The 20393-nt window shown below is 45.2% G+C and overlaps 1 protein-coding gene across 1 annotated transcript; it reads right to left on the bottom strand.

Moving 5' to 3' along the window:
- Nucleotides 1-19518: 19518 nt before the first annotated feature.
- On the bottom strand, nt 19519-19959 carry LOC135536768 (protamine-like). The gene has a single exon (XM_064963007.1). It carries the CDS (start codon nt 19957-19959, stop codon nt 19519-19521), a length of 441 nt encoding a protein of 146 aa, XP_064819079.1.
- Between the last annotated feature and the right edge of the window lie 434 nt (nt 19960-20393).

Raw genomic sequence — 20393 nt, 5'->3', positions numbered from 1 at the left:
ATAAAGACTATAGATAGGAGGAAACGACAGAACAAGATAGATGACTTTATGAAGACTATAGATAGGAGGAAATGACAGAACAAGATAGATGACTTTATGAAGACTACACAAGATAGATGACTTTATGAAGACTATAGACAGGAGGAAACGACAGAACAAGATAGATGACTTTATGAAGACTATAGACAGGAGGAAATGACAGAACAGGATAGATGACTTTATGAAGACTATAGATAGGAGGAAACAACAGAACAAGATAGATGACTTTATAATTGTACATAAGAATTGGACATCCTTTATTCTTACATTTCCTTATGACATCTGAAAATTCATGGAAGGATTTACATAAGGACATCTCTCCCAAATCTGGTTGGTTAAAACCATCCAAGGACATAAACTCAAAACGTCCATTTTTCAGGACCCTGTCTTTCAAAGATAATTTGTAAAAATGGATTGAGGCATGAGGACTGCAGATGTGGCCAGGGCAATAATTTGCAATGTCCGTACTGTGAGACGCCTAAGACAGCGCTACAGGGAGACAGGACGGACAGCTGACCGTCCTCGCAGTGGCAGACCACGTGTAACAACACCTGCACAGGATTGGTACATCCGAACATCACACCAGGGGGACAGGACCAGGATGGCAACAACAACTGCCCGAGTTACACCAGGAACGCACAATCCCTCCATCAGTGCTCAGACTGTCCGCAATAGGCTGAGAGATCCTGGACTGAGGGCTTGTCGGCCTGTTGTTAGACAGGTCCTCACCAGACATCACTGGCAACAATGTCACCTATGGGCACAAACCCACTGTTGCTGGACCAGACAGGACTGGCAAAAATCTCTCTTCACTGACGAGTCACGGCTTTGTCTCAGCAGGGGTGATGGTTGGATTCGCATTTATCGTCAACGGAATGAGTGTTACACCGAGGCCTGTACTCTGGAGCGGGATCGATTTGGAGGTGGAGGGTCCGTCATGGTCTGGGGCGGTGTGTCACAGCAACATCGGACTGAGCTGGTTGTCATTGCAGGCAATCTCAACGCTGTGCGTTACAGGGAGGTCTACACCTGTTATATTCGGCGCACGTGACAAATACATTTAGATTTGATTTGATTTTGTAGACATCCTCCCTCATGTGGTACCCTTCCTGCAGACTCATCCTGACATGACCCTCCAGCATGAAAATGCCACCAGCCATACTACCCGTTTTGTGCGTGACTTCCTGCAAGACAGGAATGTCAGTGTTCTGCCATGTCCAGCGAAGAGCCCGGATCTCAATCCTATTGAGCACGTCTGGAACCTGTTGGATCGCAGGGTGAGGGCTAAGGCCATTCCCCCCAGAAATGTCCGGGAACTTGCAGGTGCCTTGGTGGAAGAGTGGGGTAACATCTCACAGCAAGAACTGGCAAATCTGGTGCAGTCCATGATGAGGAGATGCACTGCAGTGGTTAATGCAGCTGGTGGCCACATCAGATACTGACTGTTACTTTTGATTTTGACCCCTCACAGAAATGTGCTAATCAGATTATGAGACGAAAGACTCTTCTTTGGCCATCTTAAACATGGGTTTACTCAATGTTAGTGATGGCTGTTTAACACTCTGTAACAGTCCTGGTTAGGCCCTGTACCAGTCCTGGTTAGGCCCTGTATCAGTCCTGGTTAGGTCCTGTACCGGTCCTGGTTAGGTCCTGTATCAGTCCTGGTTAGGCCCTGTATCAGTCCTGGTTAGGCCCTGTATCAGTCCTGGTTAGGCCATGTAACAGTCCTGGTTAGGCCCTGTATCAGTCCTGGTTAGGCCCTGTATCAGTCCTGGTTAGGCCCTGTACCAGTCCTGGTTAGGCCCTGTAACAGTCCTGGTTAGGCCCTGTATCAGTCCTGGTTAGGCCCTGTATCAGTCCTGGTTAGGCCCTGTAACAGTCCTGGTTAGGCCCTGTATCAGTCCTGGTTAGGCCCTGTAACAGTCCTGGTTAGGCCCTGTATCAGTCCTGGTTAGGCCCTGTATCAGTCCTGGTTAGGCCCTGTATCAGTCCTGGTTAGGCCCTGTATCAGTCCTGGTTAGGCCCTGTATCAGTCCTGGTTAGGCCCTGTATCAGTCCTGGTTAGGCCCTGTATCAGTCCTGGTTAGGCCCTGTAACAGTCCTGGTTAGGCCCTGTATCAGTCCTGGTTAGGCCCTGTATCAGTCCTGGTTAGGCCCTGTATCAGTCCTGGTTAGGCCCTGTATCAGTCCTGGTTAGGCCCTGTATCAGTCCTGGTTAGGCCCTGTATCAGTCCTGGTTAGGCCCTGTATCAGTCCTGGTTAGGCCATGTAACAGTCCTGGTTAGGCCCTGTATCAGTCCTGGTTAGGCCCTGTATCAGTCCTGGTTAGGCCCTGTACCAGTCCTGGTTAGGCCCTGTAACAGTCCTGGTTAGGTCCTGTATCAGTCCTGGTTAGGCCCTGTATCAGTCCTGGTTAGGCCCTGTATCAGTCCTGGTTAGGCCCTGTATCAGTCCTGGTTAGGCCCTGTATCAGTCCTGGTTAGGCCCTGTAACAGTCCTGGTTAGGCCCTGTAACAGTCCTGGTTAGGCCCTGTATCAGTCCTGGTTAGGCCCTGTATCAGTCCTGGTTAGGCCCTGTATCAGTCCTGGTTAGGCCCTGTATCAGTCCTGGTTAGGCCCTGTATCAGTCCTGGTTAGGCCCTGTATCAGTCCTGGTTAGGCCCTGTATCAGTCCTGGTTAGGCCCTGTATCAGTCCTGGTTAGGCCCTGTATCAGTCCTGGTTAGGCCCTGTATCAGTCCTGGTTAGGCCCTGTATCAGTCCTGGTTAGGCCCTGTATCAGTCCTGGTTAGGCCCTGTATCAGTCCTGGTTAGGCCCTGTACCAGTCCTGGTTAGGCCCTGTATCAGTCCTGGTTAGGCCCTGTATCAGTCCTGGTTAGGCCCTGTAGGCCTTGCCCTACAGTAAGCATTTAGTATCCCTTTAGGCTCTACTATATCCCTACTGTACTGTAGCCTATCATGTTCCTGGAGATGTGCTGCAGCCTCATTCTCTCCACCACATTGGGGTTCTGCCAGACGCTGTAGGCAGGAAGTGATCTGATCCAGCAGGGACAGGGTGGGAGAGAGGGAATGCTTTTATCAATTTCACTTGCTTTTGCAATGTTAACATATGTTTCCCATGCCAGTAAAGCCCTTAAATTGAAATATAATTGAGAGAGAGAAAATGAGAGAGCGAGAGAGAGGGTGGGGGCGTGGGTGGGTGGGTGGGTTAGAGAGAGAGGGAGGAGAGGGAGAGGGAGAGAGAGGGTGGGTGAGAGAGAGAGAGAGGGAGGGAGGAGAGAGAGAGAGGGGGAGGGAGGAGAGAGGGTGGGTGGATGGCTGGGTGGGTTAGAGAGAGAGGGAGGAGAGGGAGAGAGAGGGTGGGTGAGAGAGAGAGAGAAGGAGGGAGGGAGGGAGGGAGGGTGAGAGAGGGAGGGAGGGAGGAGAGAGAGAGGGTGGGCGGGTGGGTGGGTGGGTTGGTTAGAGAGAGAGGGAGGGGGAGAGAGAGGGAGGTAATAGAGAGAGAAAGTGGGTGAGAGAGTGGGAGGGAGGGATAGGGAGGGAGGAGAGAGAGAGGGTGGGTGGGAGAGAAAGATGATTGGGATGTGTTTGTGCATCCACTTTGTGCGTCCACTTTTCCAGTTTTATTTGTGCAAATTCACATTGTATGTGCTTGCTTGGGTGCGTGCCTACATGTATTATTGCATGCTCGTGTGTCTCATACCATCTCTGGTCTTCGATCCAGTTGGCAGATAGTACCTCAAGGGGAAGGAGGGGGATAGAGATGGTTGAGGGTCTGTGTGGCCAGATAAGCGATCAGCTGTTTCATCTGTATCCACTGTGCCATGGTGAAGCAGAGCTGGAAGAGACCGGAATAAAGGACATCTGATGAAGAACGCAACACGCCGACCTAAATGGCACCATATTCCCTACATAGAGTACTGCTTCTGGCTAAATTCAATCAAAGACACATTGCTGAATTAGGAAATCACAGTTGGTTTTGGTTACTGTAAAGCCTTCTGTTGCCAGTTAGGGTCATGTTCATCTACCTCTCAGGCAGATGCTTTCAATTAATGTGTCAGCTATGTTGCTTTGATTTAGTTCCAGCCGAAGCCAAAGGGGCCTGAATAGGGAATACTTGAGATAAATCTGTGAATATAAATCCCTTATAAAGAGGTTATTTGTAAGAGCAGGTTGTCAGGAGGTCAATGTTCGTTCCCGGCATCACACAGAGACAAACACCAGAGGTCTGTACCACAAAGGAGGGTCAAGGAGCTAGTCAGCTAACCTGAATACATTTTCTGGGTTAACTTTTTATTTTTTAGAAAGATAAGCTTGAACTGTAAATGGGCATGGTCTCATTGATTCAAATAACTAAAGCACATGTCTAAGTTTAGCTTATTTTTTTTAAATGAAGCAGAAAAGCAATAGTTATTTCTGGTTGCTTATTAAAATTAGCTGGCTAAATCCTTGATCCTACTTTGAAGTACACCCCTCAGAACAGTCATTAGGCCACTGTGTTGCAATCACTTCAGGTCATGTAAATGAACACCCTGACTCAGTAATGAGAATAAGACAAAATATGTAAGTCCTCAACAGGACAGTGGAGGGACTTAGACAAACAAAAAGGTTATCATTTGCTACCTTGTTGTTGTCATGTTGTGTTGCTACCATGCTGTGTTGTCATGTGTTGTTGCCATGCTGTGTTGCTGTCTTAGGTCTCTCTTTATGTAGTGTTGTAATATCTCTCTTGTCGTGATGTGTGTTTTGTCCTAAAAATATTTTTTAAATCTTAGCTCCCGTCCTTTTGCCTCTTGGTAGGCTGTCAATGTAAATAAGAATTTGTTCTTAATTGACTTGCCTAGTAAAATAAAAATACAATTAAATCATTCTCCATCTATTGTTATGTTAGTAACGCAATGCCAACATCCCTAAACAAATTAAAGCAACAACATAAAACAGCATTCAAAAACATTGCTATGAGAACTATGGGAGAAATACTGTGCAAATGCCAGACATGCAGAAAACAAATGACAATTTTCCAAGTAAAGAATATGTTATAGAGCCAAGAACAAGACAGAACTGTTGAGACAATCTACACTACATATACAAAAGTATGTGGACACCCATTCAAATGAGTGGATTTGGCTATTTCAGCCACACCCATTGCTGACAGGTGTGTACAATCGAGCACACAGCCATGCGATCTCCATTGACAAACATTGGCAGTAGAATGGCTTTACTGAAGAGCTCAGTGACTTTCAACGTGGCACCGTCATAGGATGCCACCTTTCCAACAAATCAGTTTGTCAAATTTCTGCCCTGCTAGAGCTTCCCCGGTCAACTGCAAGTGCTGTTATTGTGAAGTTGAAATGTTTAGGAGCAACACAACGGCTCAGCTGCAAAGTGATAGGCCACACAAGCTCACAGAACGGGAGTTTAGAAGCACGGAACTATTCGAAGGGACCTTCATGAAATGGGTTTCCATGTCCAATTAGCCGCATACAAGCCTAAGGTCACCTGGTGCAATGCCAAGAGTGGAGTGGTATAAAGCTCGCCGCCATTAGTCTCTGGAGCAGTGGAAACCTATTCTCTGGAGTGATGAATCACGCTTCACCATCTGGCAGTCCGACGGAAAAATCTGGTTTTGGCGGATGCCACGGGAACGCTTCCTGCCCCAATGTATAGTGCCAATTGCAAAGTTTGGTGGAGGACGAATAATGGTCTGGGATGTTTTTCATGGTTTGGCTAGGTTCCAGTGAAGGGAAATCTTAATGCTACAGCATACAATGACATTCTATCGATTCTGTGCTTCCAACTTTGTGGCAACAGTTTGGGGAAGGCCCTTTCCTGTTTCAGTATGACAATGCCCCTGTGCACAAAGCGAGGTCCATACAGAAATGGTTTGTCGAGATTGGTGTGGAAGAACTTGACTGGCCTGCACAGAACTCTGACCTCAACCCCATCGAACACCTTTGGGATGAATTTGAACACCGACTGCGAGCCAGGCCTAATCGCCCAACATCAGTGCCCGACCTCAGTAATGCTCTTGTGGCTGAATTGAAGCAAGTCCCTGCAGCAGTGTTCCAACATCTAGTGGAAAGCCTTCCTAGAAGAGTGGAGGCTGTTATAGCAGCAAACAGGGTACCAACTTCATATTAATGCCCATGATTTTGGAATGAGCTTGTTGGCAAGCAGGTATCCACATACTTTTGGTCATGTAGTGTGCTTAATACACCTAGCCTATAGCTTAATACACCTAGCCTATAGCTTAATACACCTAGTTTATAACTTAATACACCTAGCATATAGCTTAATACACCTAGCTTATAGCTTAATACACCTAGCATATAGCTTAATACACCTAGATTATAGCTTAATACACCTAGCTTATAGCTTAATACACCTAGCTTATAGCTTAATACACCTAGCCTATAGCTTAATACACCTATCCTATAGCTTAATACACCTAGCTTATAGCTTAATACACCCAGTCTATAGCTTAATACACCTAGCTTATAGCTGAATACACCTAGTCTATAGCTTAATACACCTCACAATTCCAGTGGGTCAGAAGTTTACAAACACTAAGTTGACTGTGCCTTTAAACAGCTTGGAGAATTTCAGAAAATGATATCATGGCTTCAGAAGCTTCTGATGGGCTAATTGACATAATTTGAGTCAATTGGGGGTGTACCTGTGGAGGTATTTCAAGGCCTACCTTCAAACTCAGTGCCTCTTTGCTTGACAACAACTCAAAGGAAATCAGCCAAGACCTCAGAAAAAAAAATTGTAGACCTCCACAAGTCTGGTTCATCCTTTGGAGCAATTTCCAAACCCCTGAAGGTACCACGTTCATCTGTACAAACAATAGTATGCAACTATAAACACCATGGGACCACGCAACCTTCATACCGCTCAGGAAGGAGACGCGTTCTGTCTCCTAGAGATGAATGTACTTTGGTGCAAAAAGTGCAAATCAATTCCAGAACAACCACAAAGGACCTTTTGAAGATGCTGGAGGAAACAGGTACAAAAGTATCTATATCCACAGTAAAACAAGTCCTATATCGACATAACCTGAAAGGCCACTCAGCAAGGAAAAAGCCACTGCTCCAAAACTGCCATTAAAAATCCAGACTACGGTTTGCAACTGCACATGGGGGCAAAGATCATACTTTCTGGAGAAATGTCCTCTGGTCTGATGAAACAAAAATAGAACTGTTTGGCCATAATGACCATTGTTATGTTTGGAGGAAAAAGGGGGAAGCTTGCAAGCCGAAGAACACCATCCCAACTGTGAAGCACGGGCGTGGCAGCATCATGTTGTGGGGGTGCTTTGCTGCAAGAAGGACTGGTGCACTTCACAAAATAGATGGCATCATGAGGCAGGAGAATTATGTGGATACATTGAAGCAACATCTTAAGGCATCAATCAGGAAGTTAAAGCTTGGTCGCAAATGGGTCTTCCAAATGGACAATGATCTCAAGCATACTTCCAAAGTCGTGGCAAAATGGCTTAAGGACAACAATGTGAAAGTATTGGAGTGGCCATCACAAAGCCCTGACCTCAATCCCATAGAACATTTGTTGGCAGAACTGAAAAGGCGTGTGCGAGCAAGGAGGCCTACAAACCTGACTCAGTTACACCAGCTCTGTCAGGAGTAATGGGCCAAAATTCACCCAATTTATTGTGGGAAGCTTGTGGAAGGCTACCCAAAACGTTTGACCCAAGTTAAACAATTTAAAGGCAATGCTACCAAATACTAATTGAGTGTATGTAAACTTCTGACCCACTGGGAATGTGATGAAGAATTAAAATCTGAAATAACTCATTCTCTCTTCCATTATTCTGACATTTAACATTCTTAAAATAAAGTGGTGATCCTAACTGACTTAATTTTAACTTGGATTAAATGTCAGGAATTGTGGAAAAAATTGAGTTTAAATCTAGTTGGCCTTCCAGTAGCCTTCAATTCTACCATTGCACTTGCCTACAGTTGTTATCTTCACAAAAAAATGGCAACACATATTAACAGGTAAGATCTTAACCCAACCATTGTTTTGTTTATTATTATTATTTTTATTTTTTATTTCACCTTTATTTAACCAGGTAGGCTAGTTGAGAACAAGTTCTCATTTACAACTGCGACCTGGCCAAGATAAAGCATAGCAGTGTGAACAGACAACACAGAGTTACACATGGAGTAAACAATAAACAAGTCAATAACACAGTAGAAAAGAAATGTTGTGGAAATACAAGAAATACAAGAACAACCAACTATTGATAAAGGACTGGTCATTTTGACCCTTCAGTAAGCCCCGCCCCCCTTGGGTATTGTTGCAACCTCAGACAAAATTTGACATGTGTGGTGATACTGATAATTTGTTGCCATTGATCAAATCAAATTTTATTGGTAACATACACATATTTAGCAGATGTTATTGCGGGTGTAGCGAAATGCTTATGTCCTAGCTCCAACTGTGCAGTAGTATGTAACAGTGCAGTTGTATCTAAAAACAATCCCAGCAATACACACATCTAAAAGTAAAGGAAAGGAATTAAGAAATATATAAATATTAGATCAAGCAATATCAGTGGCATTGACTAAAATACAGTAGAATAGAATACAATATATACATATGTCATGGGGGGGTGGCAGGGTAGCCTAGTGGTTAGAGCATTGGACTATCAACCAGAAGGTTGCAAGTTCAAACCCCTGAGCTGACAAGGTACAAATCAGTCATTGAAAATAAGAATTTGTTCTTTACTGACTTGCCTTGTTAAATAAAGGTAAAATAAATGAGTAAAATTCCATTATTAAAGTAGGGCAGCAGAGTTGCATAACCGAGTGGAAGCCGGCTAGTGATGGCTATTTAACAGTCTGATGGCCTTGAGATAGAAGCAGTCTCTCGGTACCAGCTTTGATGCACCTGTACTGACCTCGCCTTCTGGATGATAGCAGGGTGAACAGGCCGTGGCTCAGTTGGTTGTTGTCCTTGATGATTTTTTTGCACTTCCTGTGACATCGGGTGCTGTAGGTGTCCTGGAGGGCAGGTAGTTTGTCCCCGGCGATGCATTGGGCCGGCTGCACCACCCACAACCGCAGGGCTCTCCAGGCGGTGATACAGCCCGACAGGATGCTGTCAATGGTTTGATTACATAGCAGGTTAGGATAGTTAACACAGCAGGTTAGGTGAATTAACGTAGCAGGTTAGGAGAAAGGAAAATGATTAGCTGTTGTCCCTGACACGACCACTAGAAGGCGCTGTAGGCCTCCGTCCTAAACACAATTCTAGAAATGTAAACAAACCATCTGCAGTGCTGACAAGTGCAATTAAATCAACATATGTATGTGCCTTACTAGTGGAGGCAGTGGAGATGCCTTTATAAGGCATAAAACATTGTAATTCGTTTATTGGGCTGAAAAGCTGTGAGGTTGAGCATCCCACTGCTACTGTTCTAGATGACTGTTGGGAATATACTAGTAGACAAGGCAGTGGTTTTGGTTGGACGGTTGGAAAGCTTGCTGATGAGAGTGGTTTGAGGGAGTTGGAGGTTGGCTCTTCTGTGGTGATCGGGGATGTTCCTCCGTGGTTTCTCCCAGATCCTGTTGTTGATCTGACCTTGGTAGAGAAAGGGAAAGATTGGTCAGAAGTCAGTGATAAAGGGAAACTGGTTGACAATTACATTGGTAGAAGTTTTTATGCTTTTTCTGCCGCTTTTCACAGATTGATCCAATGACCCAGATAGTGGAGCACAGGAGCAAGCGTTTACATTCCTGAATTTGATGTGCAGATATGTAGAAAACAGATGAACTGTCAGTATACACAGTTGAACTGTTGGCGATAGTAGTTGCCCTCCAGTGGGTGGAGGACGTACAACCTGTTAGAATTATAGTATGCTCAGATTCTCTGTCTGTATTGAATAGTTTATCACCTGGTAAATCTAATAGGAGGGACCTACTATTAGAGATATTAATGTTATAATGGAGAATTGAGAGAATGGGTGTAGTAGTGAGAATCTGCTGGGTCCCAGCACATTCGGGTGTGGAAGGGAATTCAATTGTAGACCAGTTAGCTAAAAGAGCTTTGAAACTAGTTATAATTGCTATTAATGTTCCACTGGGTAGAGTTGAAGCCATATGTAAGATCAGAGCCATTTTGATAGATGTGTGCCAGAAGAGATGGGACTCTGAGCACAAGGGCCAGCATTTATATGCCCTCCAAAGATGGTGACCAAGATGGACTAAGATGTGGACTGCACTTAGGACATTCTACATTAAACTCATCATTATATCTGGTTGGCAAACATGTGAATGGTTTGTGTCCGGACTATATGGTTGATGAAACGGTGGAGCAAGTGTTGTTATATTGTTGTAAGTATGTTGAAGTGAGGGAAGGATTGAAGTGTAGGGTCATTGAGGTTGGACGTGGTTGGGGGGGTGGAAGGGATTTTGGGGGATGGGGGAAGGTCTATTAGAAGTTATTAGGGTTCTTTTTATTAGGTAGGAGGTTTTAGAAATGTTGTAAAACGTCACTGACCACACACTCCAGCACAGTAGGTGGCGGCATGCACATTTAACTTTTGCAGACCGCCATTATATCAAAGAAGAAGAAGAAGAAGAAGAAGAAGAAGAAGAAGAAGAAGAAGAAGAAGAAGAAGAAGAGACAAAGCCCAATTCCTCAGGAATTTAACCACTGGCTAAATCCCCTTAGAATGATCTCAAAGTGGGTTGAGATCTGATTGGTCCGGTAAATTACTGTACACATATGATTGGTCAATTGCATTTGATTGGTGTGTGACCAAATGAAAAGTACAGTTCTTACCAATTGTTCTTGCACTCTGTAAAATGTAATTGCTAATGCTTTCCTGCCTGAGCAGAATGTTAAATCTTTTGCTGGATCATGACCTCTGGGTGCATTACTGAGTATAATTTGCTGGTGTCAAACTACAACACTTGTGAAAATGAGTATCGTATATGAAAATCCCTGCTTTTCCACCAAACAACTACCATTTACACAACATTCTAATGAAAATATTCTGTTAGGCTTGATAATCTGATATCAGAATAGAAATATATTTTACTGTGCACAATTTACAGCTGTTTTAGTGTCCGCCGGTTTTGTTCTGTGAACAGACACTTCCTTATGTGGGTAGTATATTTAATACATATCTGATTACAAATGGTATTTACTCTTACATATGATAAGGAAAGACAGAAATATAACTGTATTGAAAGAAAAAAGGTAGGGGAATACATTGTTATTCAAACCTGAAAACACAGTGCAAGTTACATCACTATCATAACCGTAACATTATACAACATTCATCTATGTATACATATATATATATATATATACATATATATATATATATATATACACACACACACACACACACACACACACACACACACACACACACACACACACACACACACACACACACACACACACACACACACACACACACACACACACACACACACACACACACACACACACACACACACACACACATATTTGCATCATGTGTTGGGACTCAGAGTAGGCCAGACCTCTAGCACGACCCAGCTCCTCTGTCAACTCAGAGTAGGCCAGACCTCTAGCACGACCCAGCTCCTCTGTCAACTCAGAGTAGGCCAGACCTCTAGCACGACCCAGCTCCTCTGTCAACTCAGTCTAGGCCAGACCTCTAGCACGACCCAGCTCATCTGTCAACTCAGAGTAGGCCAGACCTCTAGCACAACCCAGCTCCTCTATCAACTCAGTGTAGGCCAGACCTCTAACACGACCCAGCTCCTCTGTCAACTCAGTGTAGACCAGACCTCTAGCACAACCCAGCTCCTCTATCAACTCAGTGTAGGCCAGACCTCTAACACGACCCAGCTCCTCTGTCAACTCAGTGTAGACCAGACCTCTAGCACAACCCAGCTCCTCTATCAACTCAGTGTAGGCCAGACCTCTAACACGACCCAGCTCCTCTGTCAACTCAGTGTAGACCAGACCTCTATCACGACCCAGCTCCTCTGTTAACTCAGAGTAGGCCAGACCTCTAGCACGATCCAGCTCCTCTGTCAACTGAGTTTAGGCCAACGCCAGGTTCCCCCTGCAGAGGAGGGACAATAGTTGATCATGTTTCAATGCCAGGGCTGCTTTCCAAATGGCATCCTATTCCTTAGAAGGAGGATCAGTGTAGATATCATTGATAGCTACCTTTTACGAGCCCCTATTTCAGAAGTGATTTACACTCACTGGAGTGTCACAACCGAAAACAATGTTTGCTTATGATGTATAACCATTTGCCCTTACATTCAGGTGCTACACAAACAAACCACCTCCTATTTTTAGTTTAACAATGCTAATACTTTTCAGAGTAGTCATCCAATACTTAAAGTTTCATTTTTCTGTTCTGACAGTCAGCCAAATTTAAGTGTGGTCTTTGATCTATTTGTACCAGATAGCCAACTCCTATGGTAACATGGCATAACAACAGATCTGGGATCAGGCTAGCCAAACGTCGAATTCTCTGCACTCTTAGAAAAAAGGGTTCCGAAAGGTTTCTATGTGGAGGGATCGGGTTCTACCAACAACAACAAAAATAAACAAAAATAACCTGTTTGATCTGAAGAACCCTTTTTAGGAAAACAAAAAGGCAAAGGGTTCTACCTAGAACTTTGAACATCTAAGGATCGTTTTTGGAAGATAGTTTTTTTAAATGATATTTTGGAAGGCAAGAAGGGTTCTTTGGAAGGCAAGAAGGGATCTTTGAAAGGCAAGAAGGGTTCTTTGAAAGGCAAGAAGGGTTCTTTGAAAGGCAAGAAGGGATCTTTGAAAGGCAAGAAGGGATCTTTGGAAGGCAAGAAGGGTTCTTTGAAAGGCAAGAAGGGTTCTTTGAAAGGCAAGAAGGGTTCTTTGAAAGGCAAGAAGGGTTCTTTGGAAGGCAAGAAGGGATCTTTGAAAGGCAAGAAGGGTTCTTTGAAAGGCAAGAAGGGATCTTTGAAAGGCAAGAAGGGTTCTTTGAAAGGCAAGAAGGGTTCTTTGGAAGGCAAGAAGGATTCTACATAGAACCATATGTCCTATTTCCCAGCATGCTCTATTGCAAGGTGATTTTCTGAATTGTTTGTTTTATTATCTGTATTTTTGCATGTCCATTGATTGGTTAATGAATTTTATGCTACATAAAGATAAATAACATACATTTTCCTAAACTAATCCATCCTGTAAGTAGGTGGACTTATTGCACTCATTTGTGGGATGGTTATATCCAGTTTAGAAGATCGAGGTAGTATTCAATCTTCCCTACCCAAAGTAGTCATTCTAAATGCAGGTTGGGTGTGATAAAAGATTCCACTTGTTGGATATGTTAACTCTGTCTGGATTTCACTAGGATTGCAAGCCAGCACAATGTGACTTGTAGGCCTGATGTGGTCTGCAAACAAGGACTTTCCTAACACTCCTGTGCTAGGAAAGAACTTACAGTATGCAATTATTGTCATAGATCATTTAATTTTAAAGGCTAATAAGGCTAGAGCTTAACAATCAGCATTAAGTACTAGCGGGTGAGGGTATTCACGGACAACCGCTCAGACGAGCTCCAGGTTAGCCATTTTTACAAGGTCCTTAATTTCGCCAGATTTAGCGACCAACAGTTTTTACATAGTCGTCTGCAGCGTGGGGAGAAATGTCCCCACCCCTACCCCCAAACATCTTCCCATAACTATGACAGAGGGCTGAAGAAAGTATTGCCTATTAACTAACTAAGATGATACATTCCAGTAAAGAGGCGATTGTTTTCGGTGTCTCGACCATCAGGACTCCGGCAGGCCCACGCTGTCGGCATTCGGTCACGTTTGGGGGACACATTGCAGCCTGGTCTCATAGACTAGACCAAACGTAAATCTGAGATAATCAGGTCGCTGATTCAAATCCCAGTGTCACGTTCTTACCATCGTTCGTGTGTGTTTTCCTTGTTTTAGTGTTGGTCAGGACGTGCGCTGGGTGGGCATTCTATGTTGTTTGTCTGGTTTGTCTATTTCTATGTTTGGCCTGATATGGTTCTCAATCAGAGGCAGGTGTTAGTTATTGTCTCTGATTGGGAACCATATTTAGGTAGCCTGTTTTGTGTTGGGTTTTGTGGGTGATTGTTCCTGTGTTTGTTGCACCAGATAGGGCTGTTTCGGTTTTTCACATTTCTTGTTTTGTAGATTGTTCATCTTTATAAAAGATGTTTACCAGTAACCACGCTGCATTTTGGTCCGCCTCTCTTTCCCCAGAAGAAAACCATTACACCCAGAAAAATCTGCCGATGTGCTCTTGAGCATGACACTTAACCCTAATTGCTCCTGTATGTTGCTCTGGATAAGAACTTAAATTACAAAAATAATAAATAAAATACAATAGTTATCAGTATCTTTGCTGTAACTTGCCGTTGGCAAAATGTTGTAGTTGCAATGTGCAAATTTGATGTGAGACCTTAGGGATACCACAAGAGACGAACGTTAGATCCAATTTAGATTCCTCTTCATTCGCTGTGTTCAGCAGACAGGCAGCATGGAGGAGGGGCATGTGTTCTCTGATGGAAAAAAAACAACTATTGGTCAGATTTTTCTTAATAATTTGTCCAATAAAATCATGTTTTGCTTTGTATTACCATTATGATTGATTGGTCCCTGAACCCTAGGAGGCCATTTTGAAACATATAATTTGTAAAAATGTGAAAGTAAAACCCACCAGTAAAACCCTGACAAAGCTATGTTTTCTTTTATCAACCTCCTCTGTTCTCCAAGAGTTCCTGAATTTCCTCTAACCCTCTGATGAACACCAGTCAACCCTCAATGTGGCTGGTAGGGGCGGACTAGCCATCTGGCATTTTGGGCAAATGCCTGTCTAACTTGTTTTTTTGGGGGGCGCAAAGGATAATTATCTATCTAATAATGCTGGGCCTCAAGTACATTTGCAGGTGTGTTAGAAATGCTTGGGACAATTTTTGGTTCCAGTCCACCTTTGAGTGCATTTATAGAACCACCATGCTTAAAGGCTGGGTTTAGATCATTATGTCCTCTCTGGGTTGGGATAGGGAATGCTGATTTTACATCAGTGATTTAACCTTTCTTTAATTAGGTGTAAGAACAAATTCTTATTTTTGAATGATAGTCTAGGAACAGTGGTTTAACTGCCTTGTTCAGGGGCAGAACACCAGATTTTGAGGATGTACGGAACATCTCTCTCTCTCTAGGTAATGTCCTTGCTGTTTCTACAGTGTCTTTGCTAAAGGTTATTTCCCTGTTGTAATTCCAATACTAAATCAGTGATTGGATGTAACACATTACAGAATGTATCCTTCACAGCAAATACTTACTGTGAAATGGCAACTAAAAGCAGCAATTTGAAATACTGTTTGAGACAAAACAATAACAGTCTTGCCTATAAGCATCACCACCAGTGGGGTCAAAAGTTCAGCAAGTCATCTTTTACATTTATTTATCCTGTTAATGATAGGCTATCAGATTCCTATCTCTCTTTCCTGCTACCTCCCTCCCCCTCTCTCCCTGGCATAGCCTGGAGGAGTGTTGCAGCCAGCATCTGGAGTCCGGCTGTTTGAATGGGATCCTTTCTTACAGGGGCCTATCGGTCCAGCGAGCACACTCAAGGCATCGGCCAACTGCTCTGTAGACCCACGGAAACAGGTAGGAGTAGGCAGGGGGAGTGGGGAGGGAAGGGGTAGGCAGGGGGAGTAGGGGGGTAGGGGTAGGCAGGTGGAGTAGGGGGGTAGGAGTAGGCAGGGGGGAGTAGGGGGGTAAGAGTAGGCAGGGGGAGTAGAGGGGTAGGAGTAGGCAGGGGAGTAGGGGGTAGGGGTAGGCAGGGGGAGTAGGGGGGTAGGAGTAGGCAGGTGGAGTAGGGGTAGGGGTAGGCAGGGGGAGTAGGGGGGTAGGGGTAGGCAGGTGGAGTAGGGGGGTAGGAGTAGGCAGGGGGAGTAGGGGGTAAGAGTAGGCAGGGGGAGTAGGGGGGGGTAGGAGTAGGCAGGGGGAGTAGGGGGTAGGGGTAGGCAGGGGGAGTAGGGGGTAGGAGTAGGCAGGGGGAGTAGGGGGGTAGGGGTAGGCAGGGGGAGTAGGGGGGTAGGAGTAGGCAGGGGAGTAGGGGGGTAGGGGTAGGCAGGGGGAGTAGGGGGTAGGAGTAGGCAGGGGGAGTAGGGGTAGGGGTAGGCAGGGGGGAGTGGGGGGGGGTAGGTGTAGGCAGGGGGTAGGTGGGTAGGGGTAGGCAGGGGGAGTGGGGAGGGAAGGGGTAGGCAGGGGGAGTAGGGGGGTAGGAGTAGGCAGGGGGAGCAGGGGGTAGGGGTAGACAGAAGACTGAGACATGGGGTTATGGTATAACTCTGATCTCTAACAGAAGACTGAGACATGGGGTTATGGTATAACTCTGATCTCTAACAGAAGGCTGAGACATGGGGTTATGGTATAACTCTGATCTCTAACAGAAGGCTGAGACATGGGGTTATGGTATAACTCTAATCTCTAACAGAAGACTGAGACATGGGGTTATGGTATAACTGTGATCTCTAATAGAAGGCTGAGACATGGGGTTATGGTATAACTGTGATCTCTAACAGAAGACTGAGACATGGGGTTATGGTATAACTCTGATCTCTAACAGAAGACTGAGACATGGGGTTATGGTATAACTGTGATCTCTAGCAGAAGGCTGAGACATGGGGTTATGGTATAATGGTATTCACCACAGTCAAAATAAAATGTTCTTTGTGCATTTTAGTCATATCCATAGTGATTTACTGTAGTGAGTACATACACTATCATACTTCTTCAAACTGGTTCTCCATGAGAATCAAACCCACAAACCTGGCAAGCACCATGCTCTACCAACTGAGCCACACAGCACACAACTATTTCTTACTGCTTTAACATATGTCTCTGAGAGATATCACAGAGCCCAGCCTGCCTCTTAAAAAGGCACATACATATTGCCATGTAGACCTATTGCACAGCACAGCATATCACAACAGCACATCAGGGCATATCACAGCACAGCACATCAGGGCATATCACAGCACAGAATATCACAGCACAGCACAGCACAGCATATCACAGCACAGCATATCACAGTTCAGCACAGCATATCACAGCACAGCACACTATATCATAGCACAGCATATCACAGCACAGCACAGCATATCACAGTTCAGCACAGCATATCACAGCACAGCACACTATATCACAGCACAGCATATCACAGCCCAGTACAGCACAGCATATCACAGCACAGCACAGCATATCACAGTTCAGCACAGCATATCACAGCACAGCACACTATATCACAGCACAGCACACTATATCACAGCACAGCACACTATATCACAGCACAACATATCACAGCCCAGTACAGCACAGCATATCACAGCACAGCACAGCATATCACAGTTCAGCACAGCATATCACAGCACAGCACACTATATCACAGCACAACATATCACAGCCCAGTACAGCACAGCATATCACAGCACAGCACACTATATCACAGCACAGCATATCACAGCCCAGTACAGCACAGCATATCACAGCACAGCACAGCATATCACAGTTCAGCACAGCATATCACAGCACAGCACACTATATCACAGCACAGCACACTATATCACAGCACAACATATCACAGCACAGCACAGCATATCACAGCACAGCATATCACACTATATCACAGCACAGCATATCACACTATATCACAGCACAGCACAACATATCACACTATATCACAGCACAGCATGTCACAGCAGATCACAGCACAGCACACTATATCACAGCACAGCACACTATATCACAGCACAGCATCTCACAGCACACTATATCACAGCACACTATATCACAGCACAGCACACTATATCACAGCACACTATATCACAGCACAGCACACTATATCACAGCACAGCATCTCACAGCACACTATATCACTGAACAGCATGTCACAGCACAGCATATCACAGCACACTATATCACAGCACAGCATATCACAGCACACTATATCACAGCACACTATATCACAGCAAAGCACACTATATCACAGCACAGCATGTCACAGCACAGCATATCACAGCACAGCATATCACAGCACACTATATCACAGAAAAGCACACTATATCACAGCACAGCATGTCACAGCACAGCATGTCACAGCACAGCATGTCACAGCACATCACAGCACAGCACAGCATATCACAACACAGCACATCACGGCATATCACAGCACAGCACAGAATATCACAGCACAGCATGTCACAGCACATCACAGCACAGCACACTATATCACAGCACAGCATATCACAGCACAGCATGTCACACTATATCATATCACAGCACAGCACAGCACAGCATATCACAGCACAGCATATCACAGCACAGCATGTCACAGCACAGCATGGCACACTATATCACAGCACAGCACAGCACACTATCACAGCACAGCATATCACAACACAGCACACTATATCATAGCACAGCACACTATATCACAGCACAGCATATCACAGCACAGCACACTATATCACAGCAAAGCACACTATATCACAGCACAGCATGTCACAGCACAGCATGTCACAGCACAGCACAGCATATCACAACACAGCATGTCACAGCACATCACAGCACAGCACAGCATATCACACCACATCATGGCATATCACAGCACAGCACAGCATATCACAGCACAGCATATCACAGCATAACACAGCACAGCATATCACAGCCCAGTACAGCATACCACAGTACAGCATACCACAGCACAGCATAACACAGCACAGCACAAAACAGCAGATCACAGCACAGCACAGCAGGTCACAGCCCAGCACAGCAGATCACAGCACAGCACAGCAGGTCACAGCCCAGCACAGCAGATCACAGCACAGCACAGCAGATCACAGCACAGCACAGCAGATCACAGCCCAGCACAGCAGATCACAGCCCAGCACAGCAGATCACAGCACAACAGATCACAGCCCAGCACAGCAGATCACAGCATTTCACACCACAGCACAGCATATCATAGTAGAACACTGTCTCCATGCAGAGGCTTTGAACTAGCAGGAGGTCAGGTTGGCTTCTCGAAACTTAAAAAGCTTTAATTTAGTTGTTTTTATTGTCTGTTTCTATATCTTGTCCCATGTGACAAATCCTATCCTTCTTCCTCCTTATTCTCAGAATCCCTGTAATATGTGTCCTATTCACTATGGGGCTGGATCAGACTTAGTACATCTCTCAGTACTTTCAGTACACCTTTCCTACGCATGCCTTTCCTACGCATGCCTTTCCTACGCATGCCTTTCCTACGCATGCCTTTCCTACGCATGCCTTTCCTACGCATGCCTTTCCTACGCATGCCTTTCCCTACGCATGCCTTTCCCTACGCATGCCTTTCCCACGCATGCCTTTCCTGCGCATGCCTTTCCCACGCATGCCTTTCCTACGCATGCCTTTCCTACGCATGCCTTTCCTACATGCCTTTCCTACGCATGCCTTTCCTACGCATGCCTTTCCTACGCATGCCTTTCCTACGCATGCCTTTCCTACGCATGCCTTTCCTACGCATGCCTTTCCTACGCATGCCTTTCCTACGCATGCCTTTCCTACGCATGCCTTTCCTACGCATGCCTTTCCTACGCATGCCTTTCCTACGCATGCCTTTCCTGCGCATGCCTTTCCTGCGCATGCCTTTCCTGCGCATGCCTTTCCTACGCATGCCTTTCCTACGCATGCCTTTCCTACGCATGCCTTTCCTACGCATGCCTTTCCTACGCATGCCTTTCCTGCGCATGCCTTTCCTGCGCATGCCTTTCCTGCGCATGCCTTTCCTGCGCATGCCTTTCCTGCGCATGCCTTTCCTGCGCATGCCTTTCCTACGCATGCCTTTCCTACGCATGCCTTTCCTACGCATGCCTTTCCCTACGCATGCCTTTCCCACGCATGCCTTTCCTACGCATGCCTTTCCTACGCATGCCTTTCCTACGCATGCCTTTCCTACGCATGCCTTTCCTACGCATGCCTTTCCTACGCATGCCTTTCCTACGCATGCCTTTCCTACGCATGCCTTTCCTGCGCATGCCTTTCCTACGCATGCCTTTCCTACGCATGCCTTTCCTACGCATGCCTTTCCTACGCATGCCTTTCCTACGCATGCCTTTCCTGCGCACAGTTTTTGATATTCAGACTTGCCTTATTCAGTCATGTAATACGCCCTGAATAAAATTAATTCAACCACTGAAAACGCTCCCACTGGCTGGTCAACACATGTTCAATGGGTTTTTCAGTACATTTATCTTAAGCCATCAATCAAATGTATTTATAAAACCTTACATCAGCTGATGTCAC

Source organism: Oncorhynchus masou, unplaced genomic scaffold, assembly GCF_036934945.1.
Source record: "Oncorhynchus masou masou isolate Uvic2021 unplaced genomic scaffold, UVic_Omas_1.1 unplaced_scaffold_661, whole genome shotgun sequence".
Taxonomy (NCBI): domain Eukaryota; kingdom Metazoa; phylum Chordata; class Actinopteri; order Salmoniformes; family Salmonidae; genus Oncorhynchus; species Oncorhynchus masou.
This window is presented reverse-complemented; position numbering and strand designations above follow the sequence as displayed.